The 23,287-nt window shown below is 36.2% G+C and overlaps 1 protein-coding gene across 1 annotated transcript in view; it reads right to left on the reverse strand.

Annotated features, from left to right (window-relative positions):
* LOC113040551 (contactin-associated protein-like 5) overlaps positions 1 to 23,287 on the reverse strand; it is a 65,999-nt gene that overhangs the window by 14,422 nt on the left and 28,290 nt on the right. Inside the window, exons 8-14 of the mRNA XM_026198860.1 lie at positions 21,736 to 21,920; positions 20,557 to 20,700; positions 16,825 to 17,089; positions 15,202 to 15,345; positions 14,232 to 14,403; positions 855 to 961; positions 510 to 629 (exon numbers count right to left, since the gene is read on the reverse strand). Of these exons, the coding sequence (XP_026054645.1) occupies positions 510 to 629; positions 855 to 961; positions 14,232 to 14,403; positions 15,202 to 15,345; positions 16,825 to 17,089; positions 20,557 to 20,700; positions 21,736 to 21,920 (1,137 nt within the window). The remainder of the gene's footprint in view (positions 1 to 509; positions 630 to 854; positions 962 to 14,231; positions 14,404 to 15,201; positions 15,346 to 16,824; positions 17,090 to 20,556; positions 20,701 to 21,735; positions 21,921 to 23,287) is intronic.

The following is a 23,287-nucleotide window of genomic DNA, read 5'->3' on the forward strand; positions in this document are numbered from 1 at the left end:
AATAACCTTTGTTAACAAAGCGGGCTATTTTTATTTAGTGTAAATAGACACTCAAGAAAAAAAAATACTATGGAAGTCAGTGGCTACCATCAACTGTTTGTCTTCTTTATATTTTCTTTTATGCTCAGCAGAAGACGGAAATTAATTCAAGTTTGGAACGACATGAAATTTTTAATTTTGGGGGAAGTATCTATTTAACTAACATCAGCAAATTAAACCTTATTGTAATATTCAATGAGTTTCAAACAAACCAAACGTACTAGAAAATACTATAAACGGCCTTAAAAATAAAGTGGCAAGTTCGAACTTAGCTGTGAACAGGAAATCTGTTTTCTTAACACATACAACTTGAAAAAACTGCATATACAGTATGTTTGTAAGAAAATCTGTTTTCTTAACACATACAACTTGAAAAAACTGCATATACAGTATGTATTTTAATCCTACATTTGCAGTATTCATGTTAACACTCATGTTTTTATTTATTTTTTATCCCACAGAGGTCTCACCGGTAATGTTGCAGTAGACGATGGTGGATTTGAGTGGTCCGCTTCCATCAGGATCGATTGAGAAAAAGCCTGAGGCACTTCCTGTGAGCCGGTGGGCCTCGCAGGAGGGTTCAAAGATGGCTGACCAGAAAAACAACAACATAATCCTCAAGTCAACTCAAATTTAGTGTCATCAAAGAAGGAAAACTGTTTATTTGGCACTGTAGAGAATGCATTTGGTTGCTCTGCATTTTTAACAAGTATTAACTTCAAAAGAGCTGAAAAAAAGTTAAAAGGTTTAAAAAGTAAGTTTAAAAAAGGTTCTTAAAAAAATAGTTTTTTCTTTACTAATGGTTGTCGACTCACAGTTATGACAGGTGGCTCCTGTGTAACCTGTTCCCGAACAGTCACAGAAGAACGTTTTCCAGGACTGAGAACATTCTCCATCATGCTCGCAGTAATTAGGAAGACATCTGCAGGAAAAATAAGATTTCTGATCAAACTTTGACAGTACTTATAGCAGGATGGAAAATACATAATCAAATTACACAAATCACACAAACCACACACTGCAACATACTTTACAATACTAAATGGTAATGCATTTTATGCTATGAGGGATTTAACGCAGTGGCATCAATCAATAACCACAAGTGACAATTAGGAAATAGATGAGCGAGGCTGAAAGCTCATGAAGGAGGCATCAATTTTGCGACAGACTGAACGTGCACTCAGGGATGAGGATGGAGGACAAGTGATGAAAGATTGTGAATGTGAAGAAGTTAAATCTGAAGCAAAGAACCAAACATTCACTTGCTGTCTCTGCTGGGAACAAGCAATATATCAACTATTAGTGACTCTTGATCAACAAGTTCTTAATGCGACATTTTGTGATTTAATTGCAAATGAGATGAAGTGTATCTACTGTTTGATCTCTCTCTAATCAGCAGACTCATAAAAAACACTTACTGGATCCTAATTGACAAATGGATACTTTCATAAAGGAAACTTTGCTGAAATTAAATTACGAAAGACAATAATACACAAGCGATTTAATTCAAAGCATATGCTAAATACCTGCATGTAAAAACGCTAATTAAAACTGTAACACAACTGAACTCCCTTGTTAAAATATAATTCAACAAAACCATCTGGGTATGTATTTAGCTCTAAACTGACGATATCTTCTGAAGTGCCTTTTTGTCTGTGAAACAAAGACTTTTGAATCTGAAAGGCATTAATCTCCAACTCCAACATTATTTATAAAGCACCTAATAAACCAGCTAAGTTGACCACAGTACATTCAATTAAAAGAATATAATGGCAAATAATAAATAACCATAAAAAACATCAATGCGATATCTACAGCGATAACACCTCAGCAGTAATCCCTGATCAAAGGCTAATGAAAAACATGTTAACAAATACAACTGAGTGTCATCAACATAAGAATGAAACGGCATATTTATACAAATTCAATCCTTACGGTAGCATATACAGAGAAAAGAAAAAAGGTGCTAAAATAGAGCCTTGCAGGACACCACAAGAAATGGGAGCCAGTGCCGATACAAACCCTCCCATGTGGACCAAAAAACTTATTTTTTGAAAGTATGACTTTATCCATCTTAAGGCATTTACACAGATACCCACAGATTTTTCAAGACAAGATATAATTATTTAATGGTCAATCGTATCAAATGCTTCCATCAGATCTAAAAGTAAAAGTACAGTAATATTTCCGAGATCAGTTGCAAGAAAAATATAATTAAAAACACACAGCAAAGCTGATTCAGTGCTGTGAAGTTTTTTAAAAACCTGATTGAAACACTTCACTGATCTTATTTGCATGAACAAATGACTGAAGTTGCGTGAGAACACTCTTCTCCATTTTTTTTTTTTTGCCAAGAATAAAAAAGTTTTGAGATTGGTCTAAAATTAGCTACTGTAACACACTCTTTTCCAAATTAGATTTTTTCAAAAGCAGTTGGACCACTGCATGTTTACAGTAGTCAGTCACAACCCCCGAAGACAAACTCTTATTAATTATAGACACTATAAAAGGGGCCAACTGAATTTAAAGCTTGCTTTAACAAATGGGTCGGAACAATATCTTGAGGAGAAGTTGTAGACTTTAGTCTGAGTATAATATCCTCAAGGATTGAAAGAGAAATTGGCTTCAAAATTGGACAAAAGTAACACCAGATGAGAACAATAACTAATAGTATTACATACATCTGATGTTTGATTTAAAACAAATAAAAAAGGAATTGCATAAAACCCTAGGATTATGAAAATTTTTCTCAAGAAGATCTGCAAAGTACCTCAATCTAGCGTTTCTTAGAGCCATTTGAAATTTTGACAGAGAATCTCTAAGCATTTCATAAGAAATTAGTAATTTATCTTTTTTCAATTTTCATCCCCATCTTCTACAAATCTCCCAACACTAAAACTTTGTCATAATTCAGTACCACGTTCCCTAAAAGGGAAGACAACTCTGAAATAAAATCCTTATTTGGTCTTGGTGGTTGATAAAGAACAGCACAGAAAAGAGGATTCAGCATCTGTATTTTAAAAGCTTGAAGTTCTAAGCTGGAAAATATTACAGGGTACTAAGATTGGTACACGCATAAGAGTCCTCGCAGATAGAGGCCAAACCCATTCCTCTTCCAGTCTCTCGTGGTGAATTTAGGACACTAAAATTACTCGGAACAAGTTCCCCAAAAACATCTATATCTAGTTAATGTTGTAATAGTTTCTGTCACCTGCAGAGGTGCGGCAAAAAGAACTATAAAAAAATATTACGATGCTTGATTGCTACTTTGATCAATTTAGAGTGGAGAGAGGGAACAAAAGACCAGCATAATGAGAAGAAGAAGAAAACACAGCTGTCAGACTCCATTGTGGCAGAAATAACTCATATCCATGTAGCGTGTGATGAGGGAAGGGAGGAGAGAAATGACAACCGTCTCGCCTCATAGGCCGCAGGATTGCGGCCGTGTCTGAAACTCAGTAGAGGTCGATTCTAAACCAGCGTGAGCTGATCTCAGCACTAATGGATGAACAGTGGAGGATGAAACTGGACTGAATTTGAACCCCAAAATACGTAAATATAATTTCTATTAAATTGTATCTTTTGGCAGTTTGAGTTGTGGCAAGCTACAAGTCACCCTTGAAAACATCTTGACGTATATATCCCAATGGTAACGCATAATTTTCAACTCAAAATTAAAGAAACCTTATTAACATCAAAGTCCATTATATTACTATGTTAACTATTGGCAGGATTTTTGAAACGCTGTATTACTTACATCAGTAGTCCAAAACAATGACGTCTTTTAGACGCGTAACATTACAATGACATTAAATCATTTTAAATGAACCAATAATTCGTGCACAATAAGTGTCATGAGGGAAGGGAGGACAGGAATAACAACCGTCTCGCTGCACTGGCTCCAAGATTGCAAACGTCTCTGAAACTCAGCAGAGGTCGATCTACACCAGTGCCGGCTGATCTCAGCGCTAACCAATGAACAATGCAGGATGAAACCTGACTGTTAAACCCTGAAATGCGTTTGAATACATTTTAATTGTGTCTTTTCTGCAAGATTAAGCACAAGAGTACAAAGGCCAATATTTTGGGGAAGACGGGGGCTGGGGGTGTTCTGATGCTTGGTACAGAAAGGTTAAAAAGAGCAAAATTGAAGAGGCCATGGATGGTAACTTAAAGGATATCTAAAGTGCTGTGGTGCGAATCATCATTCAGCTAGAGCGAGTGTGATTAAAGATTACCATCACTCTATCATTCTCATTTCATTCTCTGCTTACTTCTGCTATACATCTCATGAAGAGCAAGGCATAGTAGGTAGCATCACTCCTCTCGATCACGAGGATGGCTACATATATTCACCCACAAGCCAGTTCCTCCCCACAGGGGCTATTCAGGGCAATGGGAGGGGGGTTGTTGGCTGGAGCTGTGGTGTCTTGGCCCAGTGGCCGTTGTCCAAATCTCTATTGATCTGTCTTGACGTATCAAACTGAAGTCAGCTGGCGAGGACAGGGACTTCAGGCCTAGCCATAGGTTAGACTGGGTGATAAAGAGACAACGAAAGTGGTGGAAAACAAAAAAACAGGAGATGGCTAACTATAGCTAGAGATAGGGAGAAAGTGGCGTTAGTCTAGGTCAACACAGATGATTTAGGATGGTGATCAAAGGCCATCAGAGAGGAATGTACCTTTTCGAGGCTTTCTAACTTATTCTAGAGGACAGCCAAAACCAACAACTGCCCTCGCTTATCTTCATTTACTCCGGCTGATAGGCTTTACTGAAGCGAAAAACAGGCACATCTTCTACAGCCTTGGTACCCAACAAGCTTCATGTGGCTCTTAATGATGTTGCATCTCGAAGGCTCATTTGTCCCTCAAATGATTCTTTATGTTTTTGTCCTTGGCTTGGCTAGACAGTCATAAGTCAACAGCGTTCAGGATCGTTGCAAGATGACGTGCCCCTACTCTCAGTGCTGCTTACCAACCAATCAAAATTAACCAACTTATTACAATAATACATGCAACATCCATCACTAGGACATAAGAGAAGATGGCAACCTATGTTGTTGGAAAACGCATAAAAATCAATAAGAGTCAATATGGATAACTTACACACATTACATCAGTTTTAGGTAGTGGTCATATTTAACGTTGTTCAGTCTTTACAATAGAAATCAGGAATTTTCTGTGAGGACAAAACATTTCCTCATGTTTAAGGTCCACGCAAATTCCAGTTTAAGTTGGCAAACAGAAAGCTAAAGCTGCTTTAAAAATGACTTCTGTGTGAGCTGTACTGTGAGACAATAGAGAAATTACCTTTCTTGCCAAGAAATTTTTGGAAAAGTTTGTTATTGTGACCACAGTGTTTGTAGAAATCAGTGGGAAGTGGCGATTATCCTACCTGTCACAACATTCCCATGACTTCTCGTACAGAACAACCCATTTTCTGTAGCAAGTTCTAAATATAACTTTCATCAAAATGACTATGTCAGGGCAAATGCGTAGAAGACGCTGTCAAGGCAGTCAATTTACAAAGTGATGAGCTGTTTCAACACTGAAGCAGTTCAGTGTATTGAGGCATCTTCTCCAATGACTTTCATTCAAACTCAACTACCCTGTCTGCCTGTCGAGATTACACTCCTGTTACACCATTTTGAGTTAACCTTGAAATCTTCCCTTGTGGGAAAGGCTCAGATGATGTGCCCCTTCTCTGGATGCTGTTGATTGACTGATCGGGAATCACCATCACTACATTATGCATCTATTCTGGATTCTGCTCACCCAACCATCAGAATTATAGGATTAGTTCACTTCCAGAATACAAATGTCCTGGTAATTTACTCACCCACATGTCATCCAAGATGTTCATGTCTGTATTTCTTCAGTCAAAATGAAAAAAAAAAAAAACATTCCAGGATTTTTCTTCAACGAGTTGAAGGTCCAAATTGCAACTTCAAAGCAGTTTCAAAGGGTTTTGTATGATCCCAGCTAAGAAATAAATGTCTTATCTAGGGATACACTGATGTATCAGATGATTTTTCCTCAATTTACAACCATCAGAATATCGGCTATACAAGGGAAAAGGCTGATATAACAAACCAATGGTTTATTAATTAACTGTGTGAAGTTGTGTGATCATCAACATACAGCAAATTACACAAAACACTTATAACAACTAACAGTAAACAAATATATACAGATCTCATGCTTTTCAGCAGGTGCTTAATAAACTGACAAACTTTCAATCCAAAGAACTGCATGCTTTCATTACCCATATAGCTCTGTAGACTAGAAAACACGTACAAAAAGGAGTCCTGGCTTAGTGAAGGAGATTTCATACATATTTAAATTGACAAAAAATATAAAAATGTATATAAAAACAAATTAGAAGATTAATCATTATAAAGTCTGTTACAATAAAGAAGGATTAGTATGTATTTAATTTATACAGCGAAGTGTTATTTTACATTTGTTTACTTTATTTCTGTACCTGGAAACTGTTAAACCTACCTAAAAAGCACTGTTTATTTAATATGTATCTTTGTTCTGTTGTATATATGTAGGCCAGCTGAAAGTTAAATTGATTAAATACATGTTCATTAGAAATTATTTGATGATTCAGCAATACAATTGCTAGTATCATTTAATGCAGGTGTTTTTGAACTTTGAACTAAACATGATCAAAATGCTATCCATTTTAATGCCAAAATTTCAAATAAGAGAGGAAGTGACAACTATCGGTATCGGAATCAGCCAATAAGTGTTTGTTAAAACTGGCATCGGCCCCCCCCCCAAAAAAAAAGATTGAGTTTGGTATTACTTTTGCATACATCACTTGTGACCTTTCCAATGTGACTTTGTAATGCTTGAAGTCGTGGACGTGGATGTTAGAGCTAGTGCAAGACGAGCATTTGTGGTTAAAAGTACAAACATTTAGCATTTTATTAAAAAAAATGACAGATCATTTTGCAAGATAAGACACTTATTCCTCAGCTGGGATCATTTAGAGTCATTTGAAGCAGCACTGAAACTGAAATTTTGACATTCAACCCATTGGTTAATTGTTGACGTCTATATGGAGAAAAATCCTGGAATGTTTTCCTCAAAAACCTTAATTTCTTTTTGACTGAAAAAAGAAAGTCATTAACATCTTGGATGACATAGGGGTAAGTAAATTACCAGGAAATGTTTATTCTTGAAGTGAACTAATCCTTTAAATACCACACTCACATGCTCTTACTCTGGATGCCCTCCATCTTTTTAGCAAGAACCATTACTACAACTTTCCCTACTCTGGATGCTGCTCACTTTCCTGTCAGAATTCATTCAGCATTCTGAGGCAACTCCTCCAATGAATTCCATTCAGTCAGAACTACCTATTGTCTGCCTGTCAGGATCTTACACCATTTTGAGCTAACTTTCAAGGTTTCCGCTGCCAGAAGGTCTCTAGTGACGTGCCCCAACTCTGGATTCTGTTTACTGACTGATCAGAAATTACAAGAACTATAAAAATCACCTATTCTGGATGCTGCTCACCTAACCATCAGAATTAACTACCACTCTGACATTCCCTACGGATCTTCAGCAACCCTTTATATGTAACCGTCACTTAGATGAACCCCTATCTCTGGATTCTGCTCATCAACCCATCAAACTTACTTTCATTTGGACATGGCCTTTCTTTGGTTGGTTCTTCCCAATCCATCAGAACTTTCCATTACTCTACTATCTCTCTACTTTGGATGCTGCAGATTGCATGCCTCTTACTCAGTGAGCTGATGACCAATCAAATGATCATGTAACCAGCCTGGATCTCACTTACCAACCAATCAGAAATAACCCTCTTTCTGACATGCCTCTGCTTTGGATGCTGGTCGTCAACCCATCACAACTAAGCATGGGATGATAACCGGTTTCAAGGTATATCGCGGTTTGGAACTAACTCAGGCTGACACTAGCAGTCAGTGAGAGTCATCTGTGTGTAGGATGGACAAAGGAGGTGAACCCCTGGAACTTTTTGAAAAAAATTAAGTCTGCCGTATGGGAATTTTTGACTAACCATGTTCCGTACACAATGATGGTCCGCACACATGATCACCAAATAAATACTTCCAGGTCGTACATAAACTATATGGGCTATCTGTGTCATTTTTATTTCTCTCTCTTTCACCCCCGATCAAGACAGAAACCCACCTGCCGCAGCAGGTTTAGGCTCACTTAAGTGACTGCACTTAATATAATTAAGAAGAATTCAGTTATTTATTTTAATTATTTAGCCTGATATGTTTACAGTTCCAAAATGTTCTCTGTTTCTTAAAAATAAAATGTGTTGTTTTCAGTGAGGGAAAAAAGTTGTTGTTCTTTACACAGACATTTTTAAATAACATATTTAAGAGCTGTAATCACAATACCGTGATACTGTGAAACCGGTTATCATACTGACAGAATTTCATACCGGCCCATCTAACCATCACCCTGGTGTGCTCCTATTCTGGTCACTTCTCAACAACCCATCATGATCATTTTGGGTATTTCACTCTTAGGTGTCAAAAAGTTGTCAGTAACAACTAGGATTTAGCTAGCTAGCCTGTTCTGAGCACTGTTCTGACCATATTCTGAGCACTCAACAAACGTTTCTGTCAGTCAGTATAAGGGATTATGTACTCTTACAATCTAAAAGGTCAGAACCTGATTTGAACCTTAAATATAAATGTTTCACAACATATGCTGTAATTCAACAGCTGCTACCATGAAGGCCAAGTTGGTTTCTTGTGAACAATTAAACTTGTCACAACACAATTTTGGCCTGTTTTAATTCTGAGGTGATGGTTGGTCAAAAGAGCATTTCAAATTTAGTTTGACAAGGGCACATGAGTCTGAGTGGGTCATGGACGCACGCCTGGAACTGCATTTCCCCCCTGGAACGTTCACAGCATGTTGGCAGAGCTAAAATCACAATTCATCGCCACGCTGGCCCTGCCAACAGTCATTTGCCCAGGTGCCAGGTCTGAGCATTTTCTTGGATGAAGAATGTGGCGTACATTGCCAGAAAGACCTGCACAGACGAGATTGACAGCAGAGAATTTATGATCTCGCCCCCTTTCTCCTTTTCCCTGGCTAGCATTCCCTTTCAGTAATGGTCTTTTCCAAACCTGGCTATCCCTCTTATGTCCCCTAACTATCTTTCCTATCTTTATCTTCCCTAACTATATTTGACTATTACTGTGCCTAATGCCCTTATCCTAATTTAACTAAATTTTTTTTTTACTCTTTCCTTCCTTCTTTCATGCATCCACCTATCAGACTTACATGAATACTTCCGTTTGTCCTTTCTTCCAATCCTTCCCCAGGCGTACCGTAAAGCAGAGAGGAGATGGATGCATGATCGTCTGACTGTCTCTTGAGATTATTAAAAAGTGTCTGGTTAAGTTTCAGAGTGCTGCTAAATCAATTAGATCAAAACATTTTTCACAACTGATTACTTCAAAATGTCATAGAACTAGGATTTTATTCTCCACAATAAATTCAGTAATTAATCCAAATTCACAGTTTTCTAAGGAGCCATCAGCAGGGCTCTGTTAGAGATTTTTGACATTTTTTATTTTTAAAATCAGTGCCATTCATTTGTCTTTTACTTCACATCTCTCAGACCTCTCTTTGAACTAGCCTGCTGGTCCATTTTTATTTTGTCATTTTCAACATGTATCTTTAATTGAACTCTCTGATCTCGTTAAAAAAATTGAAGCCTACTAACTCCTCACTGAATGTTGTTCCCTCTGAGATCATAAAAGCAGCCTTTCCAGTAATTTGCCCCAGTGACCAAATGTTAATTAACTCATCTTTGGACACTGGTGTGGTTCCGAACTGATTTAAGTATGTGGTTGTTCAGCCTTTGCTTAAGAAGCAAGGTTCGAATGAAAGTTCCTTTAACATTTTTTGGCCTGTCTCAAAGTTATAATTTTTGTCAAAGATTTTAGAAAGTGTTGTGCAATTACAGTTGGTCACATTCTTAAATACAGTGTATTTATTAAAACCTTTTCAATCTGGTTTCACTGTTTATCACAGTATGGAGTCTGCAGTGTTCAATTATATTTATTTGCAGTTGAGGCTGGTAAAAATACGGAATTGATCTTACAGCCACCTTAATATTCTCATTTGCCATTTAGAGCATCTGATCGGTATCAGAGACATAGGTTTACGATGGTTCAACTCATATTTTAAAGACAGGTCTTTTTCTGTAGAGCTAGGAAAGTTATTCTCATTATCTGCCTCAATTATTAGTGGAGTACCTCAGGGCTCTATTCTGGGACCTCTTATTTTTTACTTATATATGCGCCCACTGGGAGATATTATCAGGAAAGCAAATTGTTTTTTTTCATTTAAATGCTGATGATACACAGTAGTACCTCCCAATAAAAGCTTTTGATTCCATTCAACGATTGCTGGAGTGTATCTCAGATATATATATATATATATATATATACAGTCTTGTTCAAAATAATAGCAGTACAATGTGACTAACCAGAATAATCAAGGTTTTTAGTATATTTTTTATTGCTAAGTGGCAAACAAGTTACCAGTAGGTTCAGTAGATTCTCAGAAAACAAATGAGACCCAGCATTCATGATATGCACGCTCTTAAGGCTGTGCAATTGGGCAATTAGTTGAATTAGTTGAAAGGTGTGTGTTCAAAAAAATAGCAGTGTGGCATTCAATCACTGAGGTCATCAATTTTGTGAAGAAACAGGTGTGAATCAGGTGGCCCCTATTTAAGGATGAAGCCAACACTTGTTGAACATGCATTTGAAAGCTGAGGAAAATGGGTCATTCAAGACATTGTTCAGAAGAACAGCGTACTTTGATTAAAAAGTTGATTAGAGAGGGGAAAACCTATAAAGAGGTGCAAAAAATGATAGGCTGTTCAGCTAAAATGATCTCCAATGCCTTAAAATGGAGAGCAAAACCAGAGAGACGTGGAAGAAAACGGAAGACAACCATCAAAATGGATAGAAGAATAACCAGAATGGCAAAGGCTCAGCCAATGATCACCTCCAGGATGATCAAAGACAGTCTGGAGTTACCTGTAAGTACTGTGACAGTTAGAAGACGTCTGTGTGAAGCTAATCTATTTTCAAGAATCCCCCGCAAAGTCCCTCTGTTAAAAAAAAGGCATGTGTAGAAGAGGTTACAATTTGCCAAAGAACACATCAACTGGCCTAAAGAGAAATGGAGGAACATTTTGTGGACTGATGAGAGTAAAATTGTTCTTTTTGGGTCCAAGGGCCACAGGCAGTTTGTGAGACGACCCCCAAACTCTGAATTCAAGCCACAGTACACAGTGAAGACAGTGAAGCATGGAGGTGCAAGCATCATGATATGGGCATGTTTCTCCTACTATGGTGTTGGGCCTATTTATCGCATACCAGGGATCATGGATCAGTTTGCATATGTTAAAATACTTGAAGAGGTCATGTTGCCCTATGCTGAAGAGGACATGCCCTTGAAATGGTTGTTTCAACAAGACAATGACCCAAAACACACTAGTAAACGGGCAAAGTCTTGGTTCCAAACCAACAAAATTAATGTTATGGAGTGGCCAGCCCAATCTCCAGACCTTAATCCAATTGAGAACTTGTGGGGTGATATCAAAAATGCTGTTTCTGAAGCAAAACCAAGAAATGTGAATGAATTGTGGAATGTTGTTAAAGAATCATGGAGTGGAATAACAGCTGAGAGGTGCCACAAGTTGGTTGACTCCATGCCACACAGATGTCAAGCAGTTTTAAAAAACTGTGGTCATACAACTAAATATTAGTTTAGTGATTCACAGGATTGCTAAATCCCAGAAAAAAAAATGTTTGTACAAAATAGTTTTGAGTTTGTACAGTCAAAGGTAGACACTGCTATTTTTTTGAACACACCCCTTTCAACTAATTGCCCAATTGCACAGCCTTAAGAGCGTGCATATCATGAATGCTGGGTCTTGTTTGTTTTCTGACAATCTACTGAACCTACTGGTAACTTGTTTGCCACGTAGCAATAAAAAATATACTAAAAACCTTGATTATTCTGGTTAGTCACATTGTACTGCTATTATTTTGAACAATACTGTATATGGTTATCAAATAAGGTTCTCCAACTCAATGAGAACAAAACATAAATTATTGTTTTTGGTCACCAAAAAATTTGAATTGATATCATTAAGGAACTGGTCAATTATTTCCCCTCCATTTCCTCACAGGTTAGAAACCTGGGCATTATTAAAGACTCAGAATTATGTTTATCCAAACAAATTTATTATGTCTTTAGGAACAGTTTTCATCAATTAGGAGTCATTTCCAAACTTAAATCATTTTTGTCTTTTCAAGATTTGGAGAAGGTTATTCATGCTTTTATTTCCTCATGTTTAGATTACTGTAATTCACTGTACTCAGGTCTTCCTCAGTTATCCCTTTCATGCCTCCATTTGGTACAAAATGCAGTTGCAATGCTGCTGACTGTTGCAAAAAAATATGACCATGTCACTCCAATTTTACCTTTTCTTCACTGGCTTCCGGTCCATTTTAGAGTTCAGTTAAGATTCTGTTGTTTGTTTTTAAAGCCCTTAACAATCAAGCTCCATCTTATTTTAACAATCTTATTATGCCTTTGTCATCTACCAGACTTTTAAGATCCACTGACAGGGCTCTATTATCTGTCCCTTGTTCCCGTTTGAAAACTAAGGGTGACCGAGCCTTTTCAGTCACTGCCCCCCGTCTGTGGAACCAATTGCCTCTAGACTGCTGCCTTACACCTTCCATTACCATTTTTAAATTGAGATTGAAAGCGTATCTTTTTCACCTTAGCATTTTGATTCCAATTCATTGTTGTTTTATTGTCTGAGTTGTTTGGTTATTTTCTGTATTTATTTTTCTCTTTTAATTTTAACTTTACTATGTTTAAGCTATAAAAAGTACAAATTATTTTAATTTCTGAGTATATTCTAGTTTATTAGTCTTTCTTTCTTTCTTTCTTTCTTTCTTTCTTTCTTTCCATCCTTCCCTATTTTACCAATTTATCCATTATTTCCTATTTTCTTCCACCCATCTTTTCTTTCCTCCCTCCATCATTCAGTAAATTAGTCTTTATTTCCATCTCTTTTATTTTTCTGTCATTTTTGTAACAGTTCATCAGTCCATTACTTTTCTTTTAAACACCATTTCATAATTCTTTACTTTATCAATTTATCATTGCTATTTCCTAATTTTACTCTTCCTTTATTTTCCATCCCTCCATCCTTTGGTACATTAGCTTTTCTTTCTTTCTTTCTTTCTTTCTTTCTTTCTTTCTTTCTTTCTTTCTTTCTTTCTTTCTTTCTTTCTCTTGGTCTAATGCTCTTACCATAACCCGAATGGCTCCCCCACCATCCAAATGCTCTTATCCTCACCTGCCTAGCATTCTCTCTCTTTGTCTGCCATTCTGCCTCATATTTATTCCTCCCTGTTTATCCTCCGCTCGTATGTGCGCCATAAAGTAGACCATGGAAAACAGGCCAGGATGCTAAGGGATAGAGGATAATGGAGGAACTGTCTCATCTGCTCATTCCCTCTATTCATTTAGATCTGTCATTATTCGCTCACAGTGCAAGCAACAATGGAGAGTACTTTGGTGTCATCTGCACAGTGAGAACACACATGTGCAGAACAGCAAAGAATTGCCCAACAACATCTTCAAATAGTACTTTAAAAGCAGTTTTCCCTTTTAAACTCTGATCTCAGGTTTCCCAGCTTGCTAATTACTTCAATTAATATGATTATTTTTTTCACTTTGTTAAACACTGAACAAATGTGTTACAAAGGTTCTGTCCTTGTGTGATACTGCAGCTTTAAACTTTGCCCACGGCTTTTGCACTCACGCAGAATACACTATCGTTAAACAAACTGTATGAGGTTAGATTTTTACTCATATAAACATCACATTAACCATCAATCCTCTAGGGCGATTTGTGAAACATTTTCACACATTTGAAGTTTCAAATGGCAAAAAAGGTGAATCCTAATTAGCCTGCAAATCACTGGCATGGGTTTCACCACTATGCTACGTTGTTTTGAAACTGTGCTTGTTAGTGTCGCTCATTATCTCGCAATGAGTGAATTGCAATCATTTGTTTAAAAAACGACTTGTCATTAGCATTTCAAACAGAATGACTAATAGACATACCTGTCACGAATGCCACAGATGTCAAACTGGAGCTTGCTGTAGTTTCCCAGCAGGCCTTGCTGCACCAGGTAGAAGTTGATTGGCTGGTTGTTAATGATAACAGAGCGCATGCAGCCTTGATAGGCCAGTGTCGGATTCCGGCAACCCTGATTGGTTAATACTGATGGGCAACCTGCATAAAAATAATTATCAACAGAAATAATAGATGATAAATTGTGGCAGTGTAACCAGGGTCATTGTAGTTTACTAAAACTAAAACCACAAAAACAAGTGCAATAACTGTAATAAAAACGTATTTTAGATCCTTGCCGAGGAAACATTTTACATTTTAGTTTAACTTGATGTACTAAAAGAAGAAGCTAAAACTGAAATACAAATAATCAAAAACTACATAGACATTACAAAACACACAAATCTAAATTACATAAGTTATAATAAATGCTATTTAATTAAACTTAAAAAAAAACAATGAAATCTAAAATATAACAAAATATACAAATAAAATATAATTCTAACTATTAATAAAAAACTATAAAATTATCTCTGATACTAAAATACTAAAACTGATCCTAAAGTAATTGTATGTAAAGAAACATACTGTAAACAGAATCATATAAATAAAAAAAACAATAAAAACAATGAAGTTAAAAATAAAGTAAAGCTTTAATTTAAATTTTTTTTTTTAATGAATATTATCTCTCAGTGTCAAATATTTTATTGGTCCTAAAATACTGTAGTCTTCAGTTTTGCATAATATCATTTCATTTTCTTTTCTTTTCACTTTCGGCTGAAATGTGTGTGTATTCTTCATAATTAAGCGTCCAGTAATCCACGATAAAGCTCGCAGGATAAAGAACCTAAAGAAGTGGATTTTCTAATTACAACCCACACAATTTGGTCGTATGTATCAATGCTTTTAACTGTAAAACTAAAGGCATAGTTTGTTTGTGTAAATGCACTAGCACCCTACCTCCAATTAGCAAACTCCTTCCAGGCTGTGCGATGTCCTTCAGCTGCATGGTGGACGGTGGCTTGTCGTCCACTGAGAGGGAAACCTGGAAACCTCCCACGCTAATGGTCACCGTGTGCCATTGGCCGTCACTCAGAGCCTGACCTGGCAGAGGAAGACACGGAGCGATGTTACGCCTCAAATGCTGCGCATTAATCAGGGCGAATGATTGACAGATCTGGGGTTTGTGCGCTGGAGCTCAACGAGTTAATCTGCATATGTCAGCCCCGGCAGAGAATCCACTACGTCCCTTGAGAGGGACGTGCAGAGATTTCAGTTTGCCGTCTGCGATGGCAGCCTGCCAGGCAGCCGCATCCAAAATTCAGTCGACATACAGGTGTGTCTGCCAAAGAGTGTTTTACAACTAAAAATCCTGTTTGAATTCTCGGTAAACGATTTTAGGGTGAACGTACGCATGTGGGATTGGATTTTGTTCACGCTGTGTATGGCGGAGACGCAAATATGAAGACAAGCGCATAACCTTGTATATTTATCCCTTGGAGGGTCTTCCCTTTCACATCTGTTGTTCTTAATTTAAGCTAATTATAATTAGACTAAAGGGGTGTTTGTATCAACAGCAGTTTACAGCGACAAATCAACCAGTATATTTTCACAGAGTTGGCATATTTGAGACAAAATACCACTAGTAATAGCTACTACAATTGTTCTTATAATAATTTTAATAATAACTATTTTATTGTTATTAACACAAGTATAATTATTAAAGTTATAGCTATTGTTATAAGCAATACTTTTAAAATTTGTAAATTTTATTATTAATATTATTTAAAATATGTCTAATAATAGTAAGAGTTGTTTTATAATAATGATGATGATGATAATAATGATAACATGTTTTTTCTCATGCAGGTGTCTCTGCCAAATAGTTTGAGCTGTTGATAACTTTATATTGTGTTGTGGTGGTTAGCTCCGCCTACAATGAAATCTCATTGGTCCAAAATCCAACATCAGAAAACTGTATAATAAACAAGAGACATGCTCTGATTGGCTGCAACTGTATCGAGTTATGCAGAATTTTCTTTTTACTTATATAAAAAAAAATATAATACTGTGTGACATGATTAGGAAAATAGTACGCCTAATATACACCTTTTCAAATATTTTGATTATGTATATTAATATGGAATGGATAAATATATTAGTAAATATATAATTATAAATATAATTTGTTTTATCTTTTTAAAATAATGTTTATGATGATGATGATTACTAAGTGTGTTGGAGACTAATCTTTTTTTATAATAATATAAATATAATTTGTTTTATCTTTTTAAAATAATTTTTATGATGATGATGATTACTAAGTGTGTTGGAGACTAATCTTTTTTTATAATTTTTATAATAATAATAAAAATAATACTTATTATTATAAAAATAATTTGAATAATAATCTAATAATATTTATAATAATAATAATAATAATAATTATTATTATTATTATTATTACAACACTATTTAGTGTTTTCTGGTCTAGGAGATGCGTTGACAAGCAGAAGGTTGTAGGTTCAAACCCCACAATATTCAAACTTCAGAAAGACACACATATACACTAGTACATCTCACCGATGACTATATCAGAGCTTTGCAATGCTGATCTGTGGTGTGTGAGTCTAAGCTGGCCATGAACGAGAAGCAAAAGCAGTCTCTCCGACTCCCGCCTCAGCCAGGCCGACAGTAGCATCCCTTCCCGGTTCCACGTTCGGAACTGGAACGTCACTGACAGTGTTTCAGTGGCAGCATCCAACGGAAGGGACAGGAAACTGCTGCTGGAGCTCAAGAAGGTGGCGGATACCAGTTGAGGCTCTGAGCAGGTAAAAGTCACATTCCCCTGAAACAACAGGTTTTGGGAGGGTTAAAATAGAGTACTAGAATAAAAAATAAATAACAAATATATATATATATATATATATATATATATATATATATATATATATATATATATATATACATACACACACACACACACACACACACATATATATATATATATATATATATATCAGGAGATGGGTATGTAGATGTATTTTTGGTGTAGTAAATATTTCAGTGTTTGCTCAATAACAAACAATTTTCCCTCAATCTAAACACAAATCCATGCAAAAACATGTTCTTTTCCTTCTTTGACAGGTTTTGCCCGCAGGCAGGCTGACTGAGCGACATGGGAATAAACAGTAAGTCAGGTGTCAGGACTTCGAAGACTGCAGGTCTCAATGGAAACAGAATAGGGGGCTGTTTTTAAACCAACAGTCCAGTGTTACTGGACTATATAGTGGACAATCCATTGATCCGTCTTTCTGTGTGGTCTCAGACAGCAAGCCACAACAGGACCGCTCCAGACTGTCAGCCTATCGCATGGTGAACCGCTAGAGGAAAAAGAATGTGTTTGGATTCTTTAAGTAAGAAGGTGACGGCGAGCTAGCTAAACACAATCCAATAAAACCCCAAACACCACAGAAACACCACAGCCTGCGATGACACACTTCACTTAGTCTAGAAGGGAATACAACTGATTAAAGCCAACAGGAAACAATATTTGCATTACTTGTTTACTTCTGTAAAAAAAAAAAAAAAAAAAAAAAATATATATATATATATATATATATATATATATATATATATATATATATATATATATTAGGCCTGTCACTTTTAGTTCGAAAATCGATTGCACGATCGATCGGACCAACCAAAAAAAGTTTCGAAAATGAAAATAGGTATTCAATTTTAACCAAATATGTACACTATTAATTTTAAAAGAATTAAACAATTAAAAATATAGATGTAACAAAACTCACAAACAAGCAGAAAAAGAAAATAAAGAATTTCCGAAAGTGCAGTATACGTTGCGAAAGCTAGATATAAAATACCAGCAATTTTACACGCCTACAAGACCCAGTGACGTCGAAAGCAACCTCTCTGTGTTCACACCAAACGCGAATAGAGTGTCTGGCGCGAATGATTTCAATGTCAAGTCAATGTAAAGACACGTTTACGCGCGTCTGGAGGTCTCGCGGCGCGGTAGACGTTTTTTTTTTTTTATACATGGAAAAAATCGATTCTACAATCAATTCAATGAACACTTATGTCTTAAAAATCGAAAAAGATTTTTTCACAAAAGTGACAGCCCTAATATATACACACAAATACAAATTAAAAATATATTATTTATTTATAATAATAATAATTAATCACAGCAACTGGGTTATTAGGTTATTAGGCTGCTATTACTTTAGGCTGCTATTCTGCTGAACGTAAAGCTCCTCGTCACCTGTATCTTTTCTGCACTTGTTTGACTAGATAAATATAAGCAGTTCTTGTCGAGACAAAAAAAGATAGAAGCAGCAGTTGTGAGTGGGTTAGCTGACCCTAGCTCCGCCCCTGCATGAATTACATGAAATATTTTTTAATGCATCAAACTGAAAGAAATCACGCTGAAGTTAACACACTGATTTTGACAGCACTAATTCAAATGCAATATATCAGAGATTAAAAAAATGGTCTTAGACTTTTTGACCCTAGTAATCCCAGACACAGTGTATCCCACATATGCTCTGAAGCCCCACTATGATCACACTAGTCACTCAGGAGACACCATGCCTCATTGCCTGGCTCTAATTGGGCTCCAAAGGCCCCTTAGGAGTCTGTATATTTGCCTTGCTGAAAACTTACTGCATAATTGAGAGAGAGAGAGTGAAGGTGTCCGCTGTGAAAATCTCAGAGGGTGGCACAGACTAAGTGGGACTCGGTCCTCTCCGTCATTAGTACCACAGTACCGCTGAACTCCCTCCCGGTCCATTAAAGGATGCAATATCCAGCATGTGGGCCAGATTAATGGCTGCAGTGATTAGCTGTGCTCTGGTGTAGTCCACTGCACTGATGTGACATGATATGACAGCCGACGACATGCCATTACACGTAATCACAGTGGGGAAACGGCCGCTAACAATACGAGACCATAAGAATGGCAACTCGCAAAAGTTGCTTGATTTAGAGGACTGCGATTCCTCAAGCCTCAGAACTGGAAAATTGGGAACAGTAAAGCAGGACTGTGGATTTATATTTGGGTGCGGTATCATATATAATTCTGTCATTATGTCCAAATATTCCTAATAAAACAGCTGCTTAAAAAAAGAGTACATCTATCTATCTATGTTCTATATCCATCTCTATCTATTTAGTTCTATTTTTCAATGTCCATCTATATCCCACTAGTTCTCTAACCAGCTTTATCAATCTAATTCCATATCTTTATATATATCTACTTCTATGTTCATCGTTTATACATCCATCCATCTATATTCATCTAGGTATCCATTTCATCCACCTAGCCACTCATCCATCCATCCATCCATCCATCCACTTCTTAATCAATATGCATCAATGACTCCATCCATCCATCCATCCATCCATCGTCTCTTAGTCTACAAGACCATAAACCTTCAAATTCCAAATAAATCAACCATAAAAACAAACCTCTGGTGACTCATTACTTTAATCTACAATTAAAATGGTATATTTATGGTTAATATCTCAATACAACCAAAACAATAGGAAATTATATGGACATATGAACATCACACTTGTGTTGCAGTCAGATAAGCAGAAACATGTCATTAGTCAAAGCCATCCCTCTCATTAAAACCGCTCCTTCGTTTCAAAATGACTGTAATTTAGTCCCCAGACCTTCAGTGAGGTACGATTTTATGAGATATTCATGAGCGGATCATTTATGAGGTGTAATCTAAGGCCAGAGCAGCTCTTGGAGACTGATTGCCTTCCTTTTAAAATATATTTTAATGACAAGGCTCTCAGCGCTGTGGGAATAATGCGGACAAAACCACAATTCATTCTCTTAAAAAGCTCCCTTGTGGTGCCATAGTATACTGGCAACGGCTCAAAAAACTCCAAATGGCTCCATTTCTCTCCCTGCTGACCCATCCCACAGAGAACTAAACCAGCCGCTAAAATGCATTTCTGGAAAAAGGTGAAGACTAATGAGAATGAAAATATAAATCAATATCTTTACAAACACTGTTTGTGCACAAACTACCAATATTCATCACAATCCACAGACTTGGCTTTAGAAAGTTCTGGCACCTTTCCATGCTGATGCTATTAGGGGAAAAATCACTAAATACTCTGGTCAACAACCATCCATTATGGATAGGGTGGGATTGCTAATTCATCAAAACCTGTAGAAATTGTTCTTTTTTATGGCTTTTTCATGGCCTTGACAACAACAATAACAAATGTATGAGATGATCGACAATAAATGGACAAGATAAACGTTCTCACCACACTGTAGATTTGAGGTTTGCGTCGTTTGGCTAAGTCTATGATGTTGACTCCGTTGTAGTAGAGGTTCTCCATACAGCCATGGAAGTTTTTCCGCAGGAACGTGCCTGGTTTTCCAGGAAGTGGGATTCCTCCAAAGCTGAGCTTTGTGAAATGAATGGGAAAACCGCAGCGATGGAGAGGTTTTACAACATGGTGGGAAACGTGTCCAATTATTAGTCAAGTGATTCATCGCTTTAGGTATTATGCTCTTAACAAATAAAAATTACATGATTAATATCACCATGTTTCCACTCTATAGGCCAACATGTTACAGGTAGAATGGCCCCATTTGCAGCATTTTTTGCACTCTTTTTGGGTTGAAATAAAATAAAATAAAATAAAATAAAATTATTAAAATTACTACAACTAGTAAAGCGTATTTCATAAAACTCTCTTCGAAATGCAACAAATATAAACAAAATGTATTCTTCTTGTTCTCATTATTATTACATATACTTGCATAATGTACTTAATACATTTCTCCTCAAAGTGCAACATAAACAATTTGCTGCACTTCTTTACAATCTAAAATAAATCATTATAAAAAAATAGTAATTCACTTCAATGCACTTTAAAAAAAAGTTTAGCTTAAACAATGTGCGCTTCATTAAATAATGATAAATAATAATTAATTTATTTGACATACATTTTACTACCATATTTCATTAATGCTCTTAAAAATGCAACATATAAACAATTTAAACAACACAAATAGACACCGCATTTACAGAACAATTAAGTTAAAAGGAGATCAAAAAGAACAGAACTCACTGAATTGTTAACTGTCTAAAATTATTTCATTTTAATTAATAATAAATACTTGCATGTAATAAACATTAATTAAATATAAAGTAATAAATTAAATATATTATATTTATTATAAATTGACTCAAAAAAAAAAAAAAAAAAAAACATTGTCCAGGATGACACATCAAATCTGTTTTCCTAGAAAAGACTTGAATTTTATAATAATTTCTGTTATTTTAATATCTGCTTGAAGTTTCATGTTCTCAAACCTAACAGCAATGAATTAGAAGCTGCAAAACTTGAGGTCTTTAATAAAAATGGCGCTGCTAAAATACTGCGCAAAACAATTCAGAAATAAACCAAATGTAAAGTAAACAAAATCCTTCTCACCTCATAATCAACCTCTAGCGAATCATCCAGCCCACCTGTCCTCACGTGTTTGGTTAGTCTGTCCACCGTGAAGTTGATCTGTTTGTTAAACCGCTCAATCAGGACGGAGTGCCAGTGCTGGTCGTCCAGAAGACTTCCCAGAAACACAGAGACATGGACACTGCTAGGGTGCGTCTTAACATCATCTTGAGAGAAAACAAGAAATGAAGTATTAAATAAATAATATTTTAGTGTCATTGTTTATGTTTTACCTTGGTATATCTATTTGTTTATGTTTGAGACATTTACTAACAACATACTGTGTCTTATTTTAATATTTTTTAGCTTTTATTTTATGTTTGATATTTTCAGTTTTCATTTAAGTTTTAGTTTAAGTTTTAGGACTTTTATTTTGCACGTTTATCCTTTTTTTCTATTTTCGGTTTTGATAATTTTAGGACTCCAAGTTCTTATTTCTGTTTTCTTTTAATTAGATACACTTGTAATCATTTTAGTTTTAAATAATCTTATCTAACAACACCAGCACTTACACAGGTGCACATAAATATCATTTATAACATGCTACTAAATGAAGCCAAATTAAAATGTAGTCAGAAGCAAAGATTTTATCAGTTGCTAATTTTACAGCATCTTTATAAAGGGCAGCCTTAGAAAGAAAATTATCAAACGGTCTCTTTTTCAGCACATTCTCAAAACGAGCCATAAATAGCTCAGGAAAGGTGTGCCTTGTGCTGTCTCCTCTGTTTGATACTTCTGAACTTCCTGGAAAGGAACCTGCTGTATTGATGATAAAAGAACAGAAAGAACAGCCTATCTTGACGAAGTGAGAGAAGCCTGTAAGGAACATGTTCAGCTCATATTTCACAATAAAATCAAAAGAAAGAAGTATGAAATTCTATTTTGCGTAAAGAAAAGTAAGCTTATTTTTAGCACCATTAATATTCGTTGAATTGTCACTGTCACGCAACTACCGCTGTGCTGGAACGAGGAGACTTCAACCATATAATATTTTCACATATAACATCTCAAAATGCAAATAAAATGGTGAGAAGGGACGCCGTTTACCTTTTGTGGTTCTGGAATTCTGTCACACAAGTGACAGAAGTGAAGGAGACGTAGGAAATTTCAAACATAAACTTTTAATAAAATTCAAAGGAAACAAGTAAGCACACGTAGCAAAGGATGACATAAACAATTCCAGAGCAGGGAGAACAGAACGGGGTCGAACTCAAATAGGGCAGATAACGATGGGCAGACAGGTGATGAGGACAACTAATAACAAAGGCTGCGTTTACACTTGGCATTAACATGCGACCTTTATCTGGATGTTGTCCACATACACATTGAAAAGACAAATGTAAAGGCACTTCTGATTGGAATGTGATCTGATCAGTGTGACCTGGTCCAGAGGAAGTTGAGGGAGCATTGTGATCAGATCTCAGTGTAATGTAAACACAATCAAGTCTGCATTCGCAAGTGGACATCAAGCAAAACCCCGCCCCCTCTCTCTCGCAAACTGTCCAAAAAGAGACGGAGAACACCTGTGTGGAGC

The sequence above is a fragment of the Carassius auratus genome, chromosome 22 (assembly GCF_003368295.1).
Source record: "Carassius auratus strain Wakin chromosome 22, ASM336829v1, whole genome shotgun sequence".
Classification (NCBI taxonomy): Eukaryota; Metazoa; Chordata; class Actinopteri; order Cypriniformes; family Cyprinidae; genus Carassius; species Carassius auratus.